The sequence below is a fragment of the Falco cherrug genome, chromosome 12 (assembly GCF_023634085.1).
Source record: "Falco cherrug isolate bFalChe1 chromosome 12, bFalChe1.pri, whole genome shotgun sequence".
Lineage (NCBI taxonomy): Eukaryota > Metazoa > Chordata > Aves > Falconiformes > Falconidae > Falco > Falco cherrug.
In genome coordinates this window covers 7,443,460-7,457,884 of record NC_073708.1, presented here as the reverse complement: position 1 = coordinate 7,457,884, position 14,425 = coordinate 7,443,460, and the positions used below count along the sequence as shown (strand labels likewise).

The 14,425-nt window shown below is 46.4% G+C and overlaps 1 protein-coding gene across 5 annotated transcripts in view; it reads right to left on the bottom strand.

Annotated features, from left to right (window-relative positions):
* Positions 1-14,180, bottom strand: part of LOC106630938 (zinc finger protein 501-like) — a 53,250-nt gene extending 39,070 nt beyond the window's left edge. For 3 of the 5 annotated variants that reach the window (XM_055724893.1, XM_055724894.1, XM_055724895.1), the window contains exons 1-5: positions 11,025-13,905; positions 9,991-10,157; positions 8,741-8,929; positions 6,063-7,294; positions 4,193-4,278 (exon numbers count right to left, since the gene is read on the bottom strand). In XM_055724893.1, coding sequence (XP_055580868.1) covers positions 4,193-4,278; positions 6,063-7,182 — 1,206 coding nt within the window. In that variant the 5' untranslated portion in view covers positions 7,183-7,294; positions 8,741-8,929; positions 9,991-10,157; positions 11,025-13,905. The other 2 variants (XM_027800637.2, XM_005435897.4) reach the window with 2 other exon arrangements.
* Positions 14,181-14,425: the final 245 nt, after the last annotated feature.

Sequence of the window (14,425 nt, the reverse complement as noted above, 5' to 3'; positions counted from 1 at the left end):
TTATTCTGCCCTTCAAAGTGGTAAAAACCTGCTTGAAGAGCCAAGCTTTGCTCCCAGACCACCTGGGCACGCAGTGCTATTGAAAACATGTAAATATACCTGTAAATGATGATACAGAAATGTGCTCATAATAAATGGGCTTGTACTGTAATAGTATTGTAGCTGCCAAGGACAGGGGGAGCCTAGCTTTATTTTTCACTCTTGTAGTGATTACTGTCTGATCATTTCAAACTGGATGCTGTGTCACAGTATGCAAACAGAGAAGGAAATAATGTAGTTAAAACTGGGGATATTCTTCGTGTTTACATGAACTCCACTGCCCTGGAGCTATTTTAAAGCTGCTGTTCCTTTCTCAAGTGAATACACTGGAAATAAATACTCTCTGTCTACTCATGTATGCCATGAACAGTTTGAAAGAGAAACTGTTGCACTTCTAGCTCACATGTGCTGCTGTATTTGCACAGATGCATAGCATATTTCAGTGTCTATTACTGTATGCAAGGACTGTGCATCTGCACATGTTCAGAAGTGAAGCAGGACACAAAGTCTTGCAACTACTCACAGATGTCTTCTTATACCTCAACCCAAGCCTGCAGGTATCCCGAGGGGTGAGGTTTGGTACATGACAAGCAAAGGCTGGTGGTAGGCTTCACAGAGAGTATGCAGGCAGCCTTGTCTCAGCAGAGGTTCTATCTGCAGGACCATGGTCACAAACAGGGACCTCAGCCTTCTCCACGTAGTGCACTTCTGTCGTGCTCGCACGCTGCTGCGCTGTAACCGGGAGCTGATGTGCAGGTGAAGACAGGACAGCTAACCATCCCTCTGCACTCAGGAAACACAGCCCCCAACCCCCCAGCTCTCTGGGAAGGAAGCAACTCCCAAAGCCTACTGCACCAGGTGAAAAACATCCCCAGTCCGCTGGGTTCAGTGCCAGCAGCAAAGGCAGTGTGGTGTTAAATGCCCGGATTTTCCCACAGCGCTCCAACACAGCCGTGCCTTCTGGCAAGGTCAGCTTTCATCCAGCACATATAACACTGTGCCAGCAGAAATATTTCCGTGGGGTTGCACTGAACCACGTTACAGAGCACAGACTCTTCTCAGTGCAAAAATCAATGCCTTTTTTTTCAGGCTCCTGGGGCAAACTATTTCACACAGTCAGCAGACAAACTTCCACAAGCAAGTTCACCTTCTTTTTAAACAAGGTTAGCTGGATTTCATATTTATACAACTGGTCCAAGAGCTTCTTAAATGCAAGAGCTAAGACATACATACTGGCAAGCTTCCTAAGAGGTCCCACAAGGAAGTTCAGTTAGATCACACTTTAATCTTGTGGTCTGGGAGACTGGATGCTGTATAGTACCTTCTCCCAATTCCCTTTCCCCAAGATGAAAACAAGTCATCCATCACTCACACCACTTACCCATCAAAAGTCTTCATGCCAAATCCTTTAACAACTGCTGACACCTCAAGTTTTAGTAACTCCTCTTTCTAAATTACTGTCAATCGACCAGGCAAGCCAAAAAAAACCCGCTGAAGTCACTAAACCATCCCTGCTGACACCACCAGCAGTATTTTCAGGAGCAGCAACAATGGTCAGGGTATCGAGGAAGAAGAAAATTAGCACAATCTCTTTCAAGCAGGAGAACAGAGGCTGGGCAAGCAGGTCAGCAAAACATGCTGACTCTTTTGGGGTAAAATTTACCACACTCAACAAAGAGCATCCTTGCATCGAGGAAGACATCTCTTTTTAAGACATGCCAGGTAGCTATTGGGAGTAGGTGTTAAATGGCAAGCTGGTGGTGAGGCTACCTTCCTGCTACGTGTGCATGGCTCTGAGCCCAGGGACCTACTCCTTAAGAGTCCCTTGTAGCCAACAAGATGTGTGCTGGTAGCTTGTACAGAAACAGACCTGCTCAGAATAAATTACCGCTCCTGCTTTCAGATTTGAAGCAGGAAAGCAACAATTATCCTTAATAAGGAGTTGATAGCTCTGATGTTTTCCTCTAGCAGATAAACAAGAGGAAAGCCATTACATGAACTGCATGAGCACGTTCAGTTGAGCACACCCTCCCTGGAAAACAGCACTGCCACATAGCAGCAGGCAGTTCAGCAGCACAGCCACCCTGCGGTGAATTTGCAAGTAGACTGCACTCTGGTGCAGAGGCTGTGTTACCTGCTTCATAGGCTGGCTCCCATTCAGTGGTTGGTTTTAAAAGTTGGAGGTTAGATGACCCTAGCCTTGCACAGGCCCACACCTTTTTAACTTTCTCAAAGCATCAGACACAGCTGGGACCACCAAAATAATAAAAAAAAAACTGTTTTCCCTTCTATTTCCACTATGTTATCCTAATGAAATATTCATCTGCCCTTCTGTTGGTGAGACCTCAGCCCCTGCTCGTTTTCAGTCTGTAAGTAAGGAAACCGCAGTGGAGGCTCCTTATGCCAACAGAACCTTCACAACATCAGAGGCAGATCATCACATGATGAAGTCTCACTTTAAATAAAAGCTGCCTACTCCAGAGATTTCAATGCACTTTGCTCAGATTAATTGACAAATGATGGATTGCTTAGTTCTCCCTGTTTACATCAGACTCCTGCTTCAGACTCCTCCACACCGGGAGAAGGCAAATAGTGTTAAGAGGAGGATGACACTATACAGAGCAGCAGAAAGACTGTACAGTAGTAGCTTTTCCTTTGTGCAAGGTGTTGTACGTACACCCCACAAGCACAGGTGTATTTACCATGCAACTCCTTTGTTAACAAAGAAAATAGTACCGTAGCTGCCAAGGACTGCCGGTGATTCCAGGTCAGTGAGGGCCAGGAGTCTGCAGTGCTGGAGCTATTCTAGTCTTCTTAGTCTTGAGACAATTTTCCTGTGATGGAAATGACTTGGGCAGAAGTGATGTAGTGAAGGGACAGGAAAACTAGCAAAGAGCAAAGCTTTTTTCTACATTCCACCGTTCACAAACACCATCCAGCAACCAAAAGTACTCGCACAATCAGGATCCCCTGCCTAGCCCAGAGCTCCAGCGCTGTGCTTGTGTCCAAGTGCTTCCCGTGATGCCCTGGCAATGACAGCCTGTGAGCGAGTCCTCTGCACAGCACAGTATCAAAGGGAACTGCTTCTTCCATGGCCTTTACAGACACAAATGAACAGAGCTACTCTGAATCAAAGAAAAATTACTTCTACTGAAACCACACAATTCAAAACCTCTCTAATGAAGCAATGCTGTACAGCAGGTATATTTGCTCACTCTCTTCCTGCTTCAGCTAGCTAATGTGACTGATTATGTCTGTTGTAGGCTTCCAGCAACTCAGACTGACACTGTGAGAGCATCAGGGCCTGGGAGACATTTCCAAACCTTTATACTAAAAATGTGAAATGCTGAAGTGATGATCTCTGGGTTAGATTTAAGCTCCAAGGGATTTCCTGCAGCTTACTCAGGAGTTAGTGGAAGTTTCTTTGAGGAGGGTTCAACACACTTTTCCCAGAAACCATGCCACATTTTAATTACTCCTTTCACACATTCAAGCACTTTATATGCAAGTCAACCTTCCAGGCAAGTATCTTTTTAATAACCTTTTAGTTAAGCCTAGTAGTTTTCATTTCACCAACCATTTACTCTTCCCATTAAACAGACCTTTGTTCTAAACACTTTCACCATTATGCTCTTACAGGTACGAATTCCACCAACTGCTAACACCAAAAAGCAGAATAACTAGATGTTCCCAATTACCACAACTGTCTAAGCAGAACAGTCACACAACATGAAGGTGCACATAGTGCTGAAGTTTAATTGGATATTAAAACCCCCTACAGCAAGAGCACTGCACACCTGAAGGAGAAGCAGAATGCCGAAAAGGGGAGACTGCAGCTGACAACTTCAAAATGGGTTTAGAAGATAAAGAGTGGAAACTTATTGCATGATAGCTTCTGGAATGGCTTTGTCACCTTGCTATCTGCCCTCACTCCAGGTCATTTCAGATTGTGTTGAACAGCACAGTCCCCACAGAACAGCACTGAAGATGTCTCTTTGCAGATCATTTACCCACAGTCTCCTTTTAGCCAGGATTTTTTTCATGCAAAGATCTTTCCTCTTAGAGACACTAAGCAGCTCTCAGGTAAGACTGACCCTTTGGTGAGGGGCCCTGTCAAAAGACCTTCAGAAACCTAAAACCGTACTGGAACTACCTGCAGAGGGGAGTTTGGAGAAGTCTCACTCACAGCTGTAGCGAATGCATATGGTACGCGGGGTCCAGCCATCCCGGCAGAGGTATCTGCATTACAAAAGTACATAGTTTCAGACAACGTAACGCATCCTTAAGAAGTGGGATGCAGATCAGTTCCCTAATCTGGAGACTCCTTTGAGGAATGAAATTAAAATGACCCATAAGTGAGGCTGGGAGAATTAGTCTCCCATTCACAATCAAGCTAAAGTGCTGCTGTGGATGGCTGTTGTGCTTGATCTGAGCCAAGGACCTCACATCAAACACAACAGTATCCACAACTGTAAAACGCCTGCTCAGCTGTTGCACGGATGGAAGGTGCTAAGCAACCATCACCATTTTTTACACTATGAAACATGCAAACAAATGGCACAATCAGTACTTTACATTAAATAGCCTGGTAGTAAATGCAAAGGTACATTACCCTGAAGCTTTACTTTCACTCTGCTGCACAACTTCCTGCTGAAAAGGCAGAATGCATTAGAAAGAAATTAGTGAAATTACAGCAGCTGGCAGGGGAAAGGAAGCAAAGCTTTCTGACACGGAGAGGAAATTAAGGCTGCAATTTAAGGACAAACTGAATGATTCTACCACAGTGGTTAACCGTAGATGAAGTGTCATTACTAAGTTTCAAAGTTTAAAACCCCACTGCTATAGCTGAGGCAATACATACCTCTTTGGAAGTTACAGCCTCAGGGGATTTTGGCAGCACCTGCCTGAGACTGCTGGGCTAGTTTCTAAGGAAATTTTTCTTCACTAGACGTTTGAACCTAAATCAAAGTGAAGAGCCTCGCAGACGCTTTAGGTAGTGCTCAGACATGTCACAGAACACAAAACGTGGTTTTGTTATGAGAAGCTTCCTCATGTGTGAAAACGTTTAAATGAAGAAGATTCCAATGCAATGAGTAGCAAAGGCGGCTTAAATTTGGTCTTCTGCTCTTTGAATTTTGTGTTCTCAAACATCTGCTACTGTATTACTCATCTGGACAGATTTACAGTGCACTGTTCCATCAGAGACACAAATCTATTCAAATCCCTCACCCCAAGAACATACACCATCATAGCGAAAATAAAGCTTTTTCCATTATTAACAGACATTCAGCTAATCACACAACAGTGCATGTGTACTCCCTTAGACAAAAACATTTATGAAACACGGCTGGTAACTGTTGAGTTTATTAAAGAACTGTTTTGTGGGTGGTTGTTGTTTTTTTTAAAATAACCAACAAGAATACTTCCCTCCAAATAAAAAGAAGTACTAGAAAGAAAAATTCAGCAGAAAGCAAGGAGAGAAGGGGTAGAGTGACAACTCTGGACTGTTCTGACTTAGCAAAGACCTGCAACAACAGATCTTCAAACCCAGTGCCAAAGAGCCATCCCACGTGAGGGTAGGGCCAATTTATCTAGTGACCAAGACTGCAGAGAGAAGTCTCATAGCCCGTGCATCCTTGCAAAAAGCTCAAGTTGATGCATCGTCAGTTCAGCAAATCAAGGCTGTGTTAGCACATATGAGTGATTTCACTTGTCTTAGGCCTCACATTTCATTGCTCGGTGGTAATTAGGTTATTTTTTCACACAAAGCCAGTTTAAAGCCAGCAAGTGCAATCTCTACCAGTACAAGCTGCAGAGATCCCCCTGACGAACTAGGGTTCCCTGTCAGCCACTGCCGAGAAGTGGGTCTGGACTGGCCAGAGCGCATGCAGCAGAGTGCTTTCTCCATCCCAACCACGCAGGTTTCGTTCAAGTAAGAAGCAACCAAGGAGACGACAATCACAAATGAACAAAGAATTAAGATTTGTCCAATTTGTGTGTGCGCTCATGCCTCCGTAGGGTACCTGACTCAGTGAATGAATGACCACAGTAATTGCAAGAGTAGGGCTTCTCTCCAGTATGAATGCGGTGATGGCGTTGGAGCGATGCCAGCCGCGTGAACGTCCCTCCACACTCCTCACAATAGAAGGGACGCTCCCCAGAGTGAGTCTGCTGGTGTCTTTTCAGCCTGAGCAGCTGGACGAATGCCATGCCACATTCCTGACACTTATAGGGCTTCTCTTGCCGGTGGATCACCTTGTGTTTGGAAAGCAGGTTAGGCTTATCGAAACCTTTGCCGCATGTTGGACAGGCATAAGGTTTATTATAGTCATCTTCCTCAGACTTCTGGTTCTCTGCACAAGGCTGATCAGTGTACTCAACAGTGTGCTGGTTACGGTGCACTATCGACCACGGGTTCCTAGCCATGCCGTTTCCCAAGATCACCATGGAGCGCTCTATCTTGTGCACGTTGCGTAGGTGCCTCCAGACATCGGCCGTGCGAATGAAACCCTTGTCACACTCTGGACATTTGTGTGGCCTGTCACTAGAATGAATGAGCTTGTGCATTCGCAAATTTGCCGCACGGAAGAACTCTTTGGCACAGACAGGACATCGGTATGAGTTTTCCACAAGGTGAGTTCGCTTATGTTCCCGCAGCTCGCTCATACCCTGGAAAGCAGCACCACACTTCTTGCACCGATACGGCAGAGCTCCCTCGGGGACAGGCTCCAGGTCCTCATCGAACACATCAGCAAGAATGGTATTTTTGCTATCGTCACGTAGTCTGTTCTGTGGTTTCTTGGACTGCTCAGAGGAACAGTGCTCTGAATCTTTATCTTCACACTGCAGGTCAAACCTGGTACTGGAGGGGACGAATACCCCAGCTGTACTCTCAACTCGATGCTGGTAGGTCTCATAGGTTTCTTTGTCTTCACACTGCAGCTCTGCAGGAAGCTCCTGCTTACCTGAAGGTCCAGCAGAGTTGCAACACGGACTGCATGTCTGCGAGTAATTCATGTCTACCTCCTTCTGGAGGCTAGATGTGTGGCCCACCTGCTTAGTGGTCTTTCTGGAATAACGTGAACGCTTCTCACCTGTGTCACAAATGCTATTCTCAGAGTCCCAGTCCGCATTCACATCCATCCTCCAAGGCGTACGCTGTGTTCATCTGCAGCTCATCAATGATGTGTATACCAAGAGCTTCAGGTCTTTCACGGTAAGTCCATCTCATTCTCAGCTCTCTTTACAGTCCTACCTAGAAAATAGAACACCCATTTCATCAGTGATTTTTCTGATATTAACAGAAGACAGTTACCACAGTGAAGATTCTTTTCTGATTAAAAGAATGAGACAGACTACTAGTTAAGCAGTACAAGAAACAGTCTTCTACTATTATACAGGTAGAAAACATACATTCAGCATACAAAATACAGACAATGTTTAATGAAGTTAAATCCTCTATCATAATCCAGCCTTCGCTACAAATATAAATTGATAATTTCCACTTTGAATTCACCTAAAGATGAGAAAACTTCAGAACTCTGGGGTGCAAACACTTTCAGCCAAGTCCTACATCACAGCTGCCCCCACCACAAGACCTTGTTCTGAGGATTCATGTTTAATCTTTGTTTTTACCTTGCTAAATATGAACTAGGAGTGCCAGTCACAAGCCTCAGAAACTAGTTAGGTAATGCAGTGAGACCCTGAAACTGTGTCAGTCAAACAGCCAAAACCAGAAGCAATGTGTGGAAGGGGGGGGTCTGGAGAGCTCAGGAGCACCACCTTTGGCCTCCCACCCTGACCAGAAATATTCTGCCTTGGGGATATATGGGGTCCCTGTGCCACTGCCAGCTAGCACCGTGCAAAGAGGACCTATGTAAGGAAAAGCATGAAAGAGCTGTCCAGAGAGTTACTTAGAGCTCTCCCAGGCTTCAAAGCACAGCTAGCAATCCTGCAGAGCTGGCCCACTGGAACAGCTTCAAATTCCCCGGGTAAACCCCCTTTTGCAGACCAGCCTTGCTAGCAGAAAAGATAAGTAATGGTAATTGGTCAGAAATACCAGAGTCACACACTTTCTTGTGAAGATCTTTTTGTTTATGCCATACAAAAGCATGGATTTGCAACAGGTTTTCTAGATTTGTCCCAGCAGCTGCTGTTGACAGCAGCTCCACAGGGAGCTTTCACTCACCTGGTTTAAACCTGCATTCACACTGAATTGCTAGTCTAAGCTCAGAAATTGCATTTTTCCTGTCCTGATGGATACCTTGGCTGTTCCTCCAACTGCCCTCACACCCACTTTTTGTATTTCCTTTACTCCCACTGTTTCTTCACTTCACTACTTCTGTCTAGGTAACTTCTCTGAATACGAACACACATACATACATGCAAAAATATACGTTAAAATGTACATATTTCCATGCATACATACATATAAAGCTTGTCTATTTAGTTTCAGTAGGTTTAAATAGTTACAAAGGCACTACAGCAATGTGCATTAAGTGAAAGGTCTTATTCACATCTCAGAAAGACCAGCTTCACCAGAGACACAAGCTGCGCTTTCTTCTGCTGTGATACAGAAAACAAGCTGAATTAGTTTTCTTCATTACTCACTGCCTGGAACAGAATGGCTCAGGTCATCCCCCAACTTCAACCATTCCTATTAATTTAATAACGAGTGCATAAGCACAGAACCGTTGCTCACCTCCTGCACGGGCCGAGCACCTCGAGCAGCACAGCGCCGGCTCCCAGCCCCACAACTCATCTGGGAGGTCCTTTGTTGCAGAAGAACTTTTCCAGGGATGCTGGCACGGCTTGGCTTAAGCAAACTCCCTGAGACAGGCCCGGCCGGTTTCCACGGGGGCTGGGGGGGATATTTACATCACGATGCCAGCTTGAAAAGAATAATTTTAAAAAATGAAATAAATTAGGAAAAATGGGATTTTTTTTTCGTTGTTGCTGCTGCTGCTGCAGCCAGAACGAAGCCCCCGCCTCCCCCCGCAGCGGGGGGCCGGTGCGGCTCGCTCGGCAGAGGCCGGTGCCACCCCCACCGCCACCGCGCAGCCCCTCGCGCCGGCGCGGAGGCCCCCGGCGGCGGCGGCGCAATCGCAGCGCGGCCCGGCCCGGCCCGCAGCGGCCGCGGCTGCCAGCGGCGGGGCGGGACCGGGGCAGCCCGGCTCCGGTAACGCCGCCCGGGGGAGGGGGACGGGGACCTGGACCCCCCGCCCCGCTCTCGGCGCCCTGTTTCAAACTGCTGCGGCAGCGGCCGGGGGGTGCGGGGGAGCCGGTCGCTGTTCCAAAGCGAACGGGCGCCCTTCCCACCCGCACCCGCTCGGACACCCGGTGCTGCGGGGACCGGAGCCTTCCTCCAGCTCCAACCCGCAGCAAGGCGCGGGGTGCTCCCCCTGCCCCCCGAAACGGCAGCACCGCGCATCCTCCCGCAGAAGTTTGGCAGCGATTGGATTCACTTTCAGGCTTTGCTTCGCGGGATGGAAGGGCCTCTGCGCCCCGCTTCCAGCCTCAGCCAGGATTTCTTCGCCCCGGATTTCTTCACCCTGAGTACCATCGTCAGCAGAGCCTCACCAGGGCCTTTCACAGCAGCACTATTTCCTTGTGGGAAGTCCTTTGCCCAACACATCCTAGGATCCTGTCTGCCTTTTCCAAAGCCACAGTTCGAGCACAGTCCGTAGGCCTTCTCGAGCTCCTTTCCTCCATCCCTTACAGCTCTGGAGCAGAAATTGTCACCATTTCTCTACCACCATTTCTAGAAGACCTTGTTCGTCCATGGCTCTGCAGCCCTCCCTCCTGTTCATACTCCCTGTCAGGACATTTCATTCCCACATGTCCAGTTTTACATTCCCACCATTAATGGAACCCTTCAAGGTCCAATCCCTAGGATCGCTGTTGGGAAGCTCCAGCTGCAGCCAGTGGTCCCTGACCCTCAGTGCTCTGTACCTCTCCGTTATCATGTTGACCAGTTCTGTGCTTCCTGTAGTTGAAACGACTCTCCAACATCACCGTGTCACCTCGCAGAGAACTTTAACAGCAGTTATGTTGCACAACGGACAGTGATCTTGCTGCCTTTTCTCAACAAAACTCCTACAGGTTTTGGAAATGGGCTTCTACAATTGAAAGCAAATACGGTACTGAAATGAAAAATTAACAAGAATGTATATTGTTGGCATGCAAATAATGGTATATAAGAATGCTCCCATTTCTACATTTTTCTGCTCTTACATATCTTTCTAAAAATAAACACAAAACCAGAAACTACTCTGCTGGGAGTTGATGGTGAGGAAACGTACCTAGTCCTTTCACACAGAAAAGCCAGCTACTTTTGAGAGCAGAGGGGCAGTTCAGTTTCTTTAGATCAGGCAGTTAAAAAATAAGTTAGCAACATTCCTTTAATGTCAGCCTTTGAATCCACAAGAAACTCACATGCTACTCAGTATGGCAAACCTTGCAGAGAAAGAACCATTCCAACTCTCACCAACTAGGGGGAAAACCTCAGAGGATTTTCGTTATTTTTATTATAATTTTTCTGAATTTAAAATTTTTAGATGTTTCTTACTGCAACACAGTAGCTGGGCAGGGCAAAGGCTTTCTTCCACCTAGACCCAAGACGCACAGAACCATGCACCCCTTCCACATCCCTTACGGAAGACCCTCATTCATCAGTCCTCGTAAGGAAAACTCCAGTAATATATAAGCATATACAGCACCAATACCTCCCCAGCCCAGCATACCTGTGTGGGATGCAGACAACGAATGGCCATTTTTAAAAAATCCAAATAATGGTTTATTATGACTAATACGTTAAAACATGAGAGGATGTATGGAGGGAGGAGGTGAATGAGTCGTTCTGGCCAAGTGGGCTGTGCATCCTAACAGTGATGCTTTTGCAAACCAGCCCCAGGGGGTGGTGATAGTCTAGACAGCAACACTTAGCACATGTGCACAACAGCTCTAATTTAACACATCAGTCTTACAAGCATAGGTGCCCAGGTGAGTCCAGCTGGTCCTGATCATATCCAACAACTGCACATCCCTCTTGACTTCAACATGATACAATGGCAGCATTTCCTCTTGCAGCTGCCAAGGAACGGTGTAATGCAAGCAAGCAATGGTCTTCCTCATAGGGATCATGGAGGAAGTGACCAAAGCGTCTTAGGTGCTCCAGGTCCTCCTCCTCCTCCTCCTCCTCAAAAGCATCAATAAGAATGTTTTCATTCTTTCTTATCCTTCCTTGAGGTTCCTCAGAGCGTTCAGAGGAAAAGCATCCTAAACATTCATCTTCACACTACAGGTCAAGGTTGTTGGGTTTGTTGAATTACACTTCTGGGAGTAAATTTCAGGTATCTCCTCTTCTTTGTACTGTACTATACGGATTTCTTGTCAGACTGAAGGCCTAGGAGGATGCACCTGGGACTAGAAGGTGGTGAGTAATCTTCATCCACTTCCAGCTACAAGCTAGTTTTGCAGCCCACCCTTTCTGAGGCTTGCCTGGAATCACCTGAATGTTCCTCACTTGTCTGGCAACGGTCATTAACAGAAACGACACCCGGCTCCAGCCTATGGTATCATATAGTGCTTGCTTGTTAGTAATCACACAGTCAGTACAAATTCCTGCAACCTCTCATGGCTGGCTTCTTTCATGTCAGCTTCCTTGGGAAAAAAATAAGGATTTCATTATCTGCCAGGAAAAGGTAGTATTTAAGATGTCAGTTTAATTGGAAACACATTAGTAGTACTAAATAATGCAGTACACTCCAAACGGTGTCTCATGGGTCAGAACAAGGTCCATGGTCAACTCTATTCAACACACCATGTCTTCTGCTGTTAGTCCAAGATGAGGCAGAAAAGGGCTTCTATACCAAGGTTAATAAAACCAGCATGTACGCACCGCAACACCCAGACTGACAAAAGTGCCCACATACTCATAAAATTCATGGGCACAGTCCCCATGAGCCTCCTGCTTTCAGTAATGAAGAACAAACCACTCCACTAATGTTTCCCTTCTAACCTAAAATAAGAACCAAAATTTGGAGGTCTTATCTCATGTATATATTGGTCTTCAGCTGAGTATACTTAGCTCTACCAAGTTCCAGATACTATAATTTTTCCTCCTAATACTGAGGTACTTAAAACGTACCCTGCCTTCTATTTCATAGTTCACATTTATAAGCACACAATTTCGTTAAATTCTGCATTCTAAGCCTATCCCATCAGCCTTGATGAGTTATTCCAGCACACACAAAAAATAAGCTATAATCCTCCAAGAAAAGGCAGCAGAAAAATAAGTGAAACGCCTATCTCTTTATAATATACGATTCCTATTAAAATTACATTATTGGTGCTTTTTACCCATCCTACATTTATATTCCCAACACACATATATAGATGCCAAATCCTTCTTTTTATTTATGCTGCCTCACTTTATATTTTTTAAATGTGAAGAGTCTGTCAGGACAGATGAGTATCCGTAACCTATTTGTCAGATTTGAGTCATTTAAAAAAATTTTTTTTTGAAGGATTAGACTCTATGCTCCCATGTTTCTGTTAAATTTGCTAAAAAGTGCAAAATTGCTTGCTGTCACAATGGGAGCTTAATATATTTTATGAAGGGTTTATGATCACATCCCATCAAATTTGAATTTTTATTGGCCATATAGGTTTCTCCCCTGACATCTGGCTACTTTGTTTTAGGACTGTCATAAACACTTTAAACGTCTGAGAGCTTCAGACTCTTCTACATAAAACAAAAAAGCCTAACAACCAAGTTTTCTTCTAAGTAGGAGCTGAATTCAGAGAGACTGAAATGATACTTGACTGAAGCTTGAACTTTTAACTCTCCAGGGGAAAGATGGGCTCTCTTTAACACACTGAACTCTGGTGAAAGACTAGCAATAGCTGCTTACTGTTAAGAGAGACTGAATTCTGCAAGAAAACCATCACAGCACTCACCAGCATGCGCTCTCCCACCAAAGCTGTTTACACCACACGCAACATGCTACAGCCACAAAGAGTGAGCAGCCAAAAACCCCAGCAGTACCCTGCTGAGAGCACGGCTGAAAGAAGGTGCAGAATCCTCTTTCAAATCACCTGGACCAAGGTATTGTTTCACTATGTCTAGCCAGCTCCAGCCTGTTACAACATGGGTTTTTTCCGTGAACATTGCCAGGATCTTCTACGTCTTTGGGACCCAGTCAACAGGCATCTCATAAACAAGGAATCTGGAAGAAACGAACACACTGAGAATGGAAGTCCTAACTACAGTGAAAATCAGATACAGTTACAAAATCTAGTCAAGCTGTAAAGAACATGGAACAACAAACAGGAAGAAACTAAGCAAGGATCAAGTAACAACTTGCTGGCATGCTTTAGTTTCTTAAACTTGCATTTTCCTCTGCACACGCTGATCTAAACAGGCAGCAATTTTCTATGCAACGCTATTGCCTGACTTTCAAAACAACCCCCACCCAACTCTGACAGCTCAGTTCAAGCGCTGGACACGCAAGGCTGTAAAGGAGCCTGCAGAGCAATAACCTAACCCTTCTGGTGCAGGCCAGAAGGTGCACACACAAGAACAGACATGCTCTGTGGCTTCTTGCAATGACTGGCTGTGGTTTTAGACATGTATGTTATCTGCATGTGTACCTCATACATGCTTAGTTTTGAAAGCCCACAAAATGCATACACAAGCTTGTTAAAAAGTTAAAGGCAGGAATCTCTCCCTGCTGAACACATCTCTCAACACCTTTGAGCTGTACTCATTTGGTTTGTATTGTGACCTCTTGGATTACTAAATTGACTCACAACAGCATTTGATAATCTTTTCAAATAACCATTCAGCATAAAGGCTTTTTACTGGAGTACCTGACGAAGCAGACACGGGGACTTTACTTAGTGGTGCCTTAGGACAACGCAAACTCTCTGCGAGCTCTTTTTTGATTTAAAGAAAAACGGACCGAGCACCTCTGAACTGCCGCTGGAGCCCCCCAGAAGGGGGCCGAGGGGAGCTGCCCAGCCCTGCCCCTCAGGGCCTGTCTCGCCTCGCCCCTCGCTCCTCCCAGAGTAAAAGGGCGGGCAGGAGGCTCACGCTGCTGCTGCCCGCAGCCCGGCCCGGCCCTCCCCGCAGCAGCCCCCGCCGCCTGTACCCCCTCACCGTGCGCGGCCGGGCCGGGCCGTGCGCAGCCGCCGCGTTCCCCCCGCGCCGGGCGAGGGCAACCGCGCTCACCGCCCAGCCCGGCCGGCTGCCGCCATGTTATGTCCGGACCCGCCTCAGGGACGGGCAGAGGGAAACAGGCCGCCCCCGCTGGTGACGCAGCCGTGGCCCCGCCCCGGCCTGACGGACAGGTCCCCTCCACCAATCGGCGGGCGCTGCACGGCC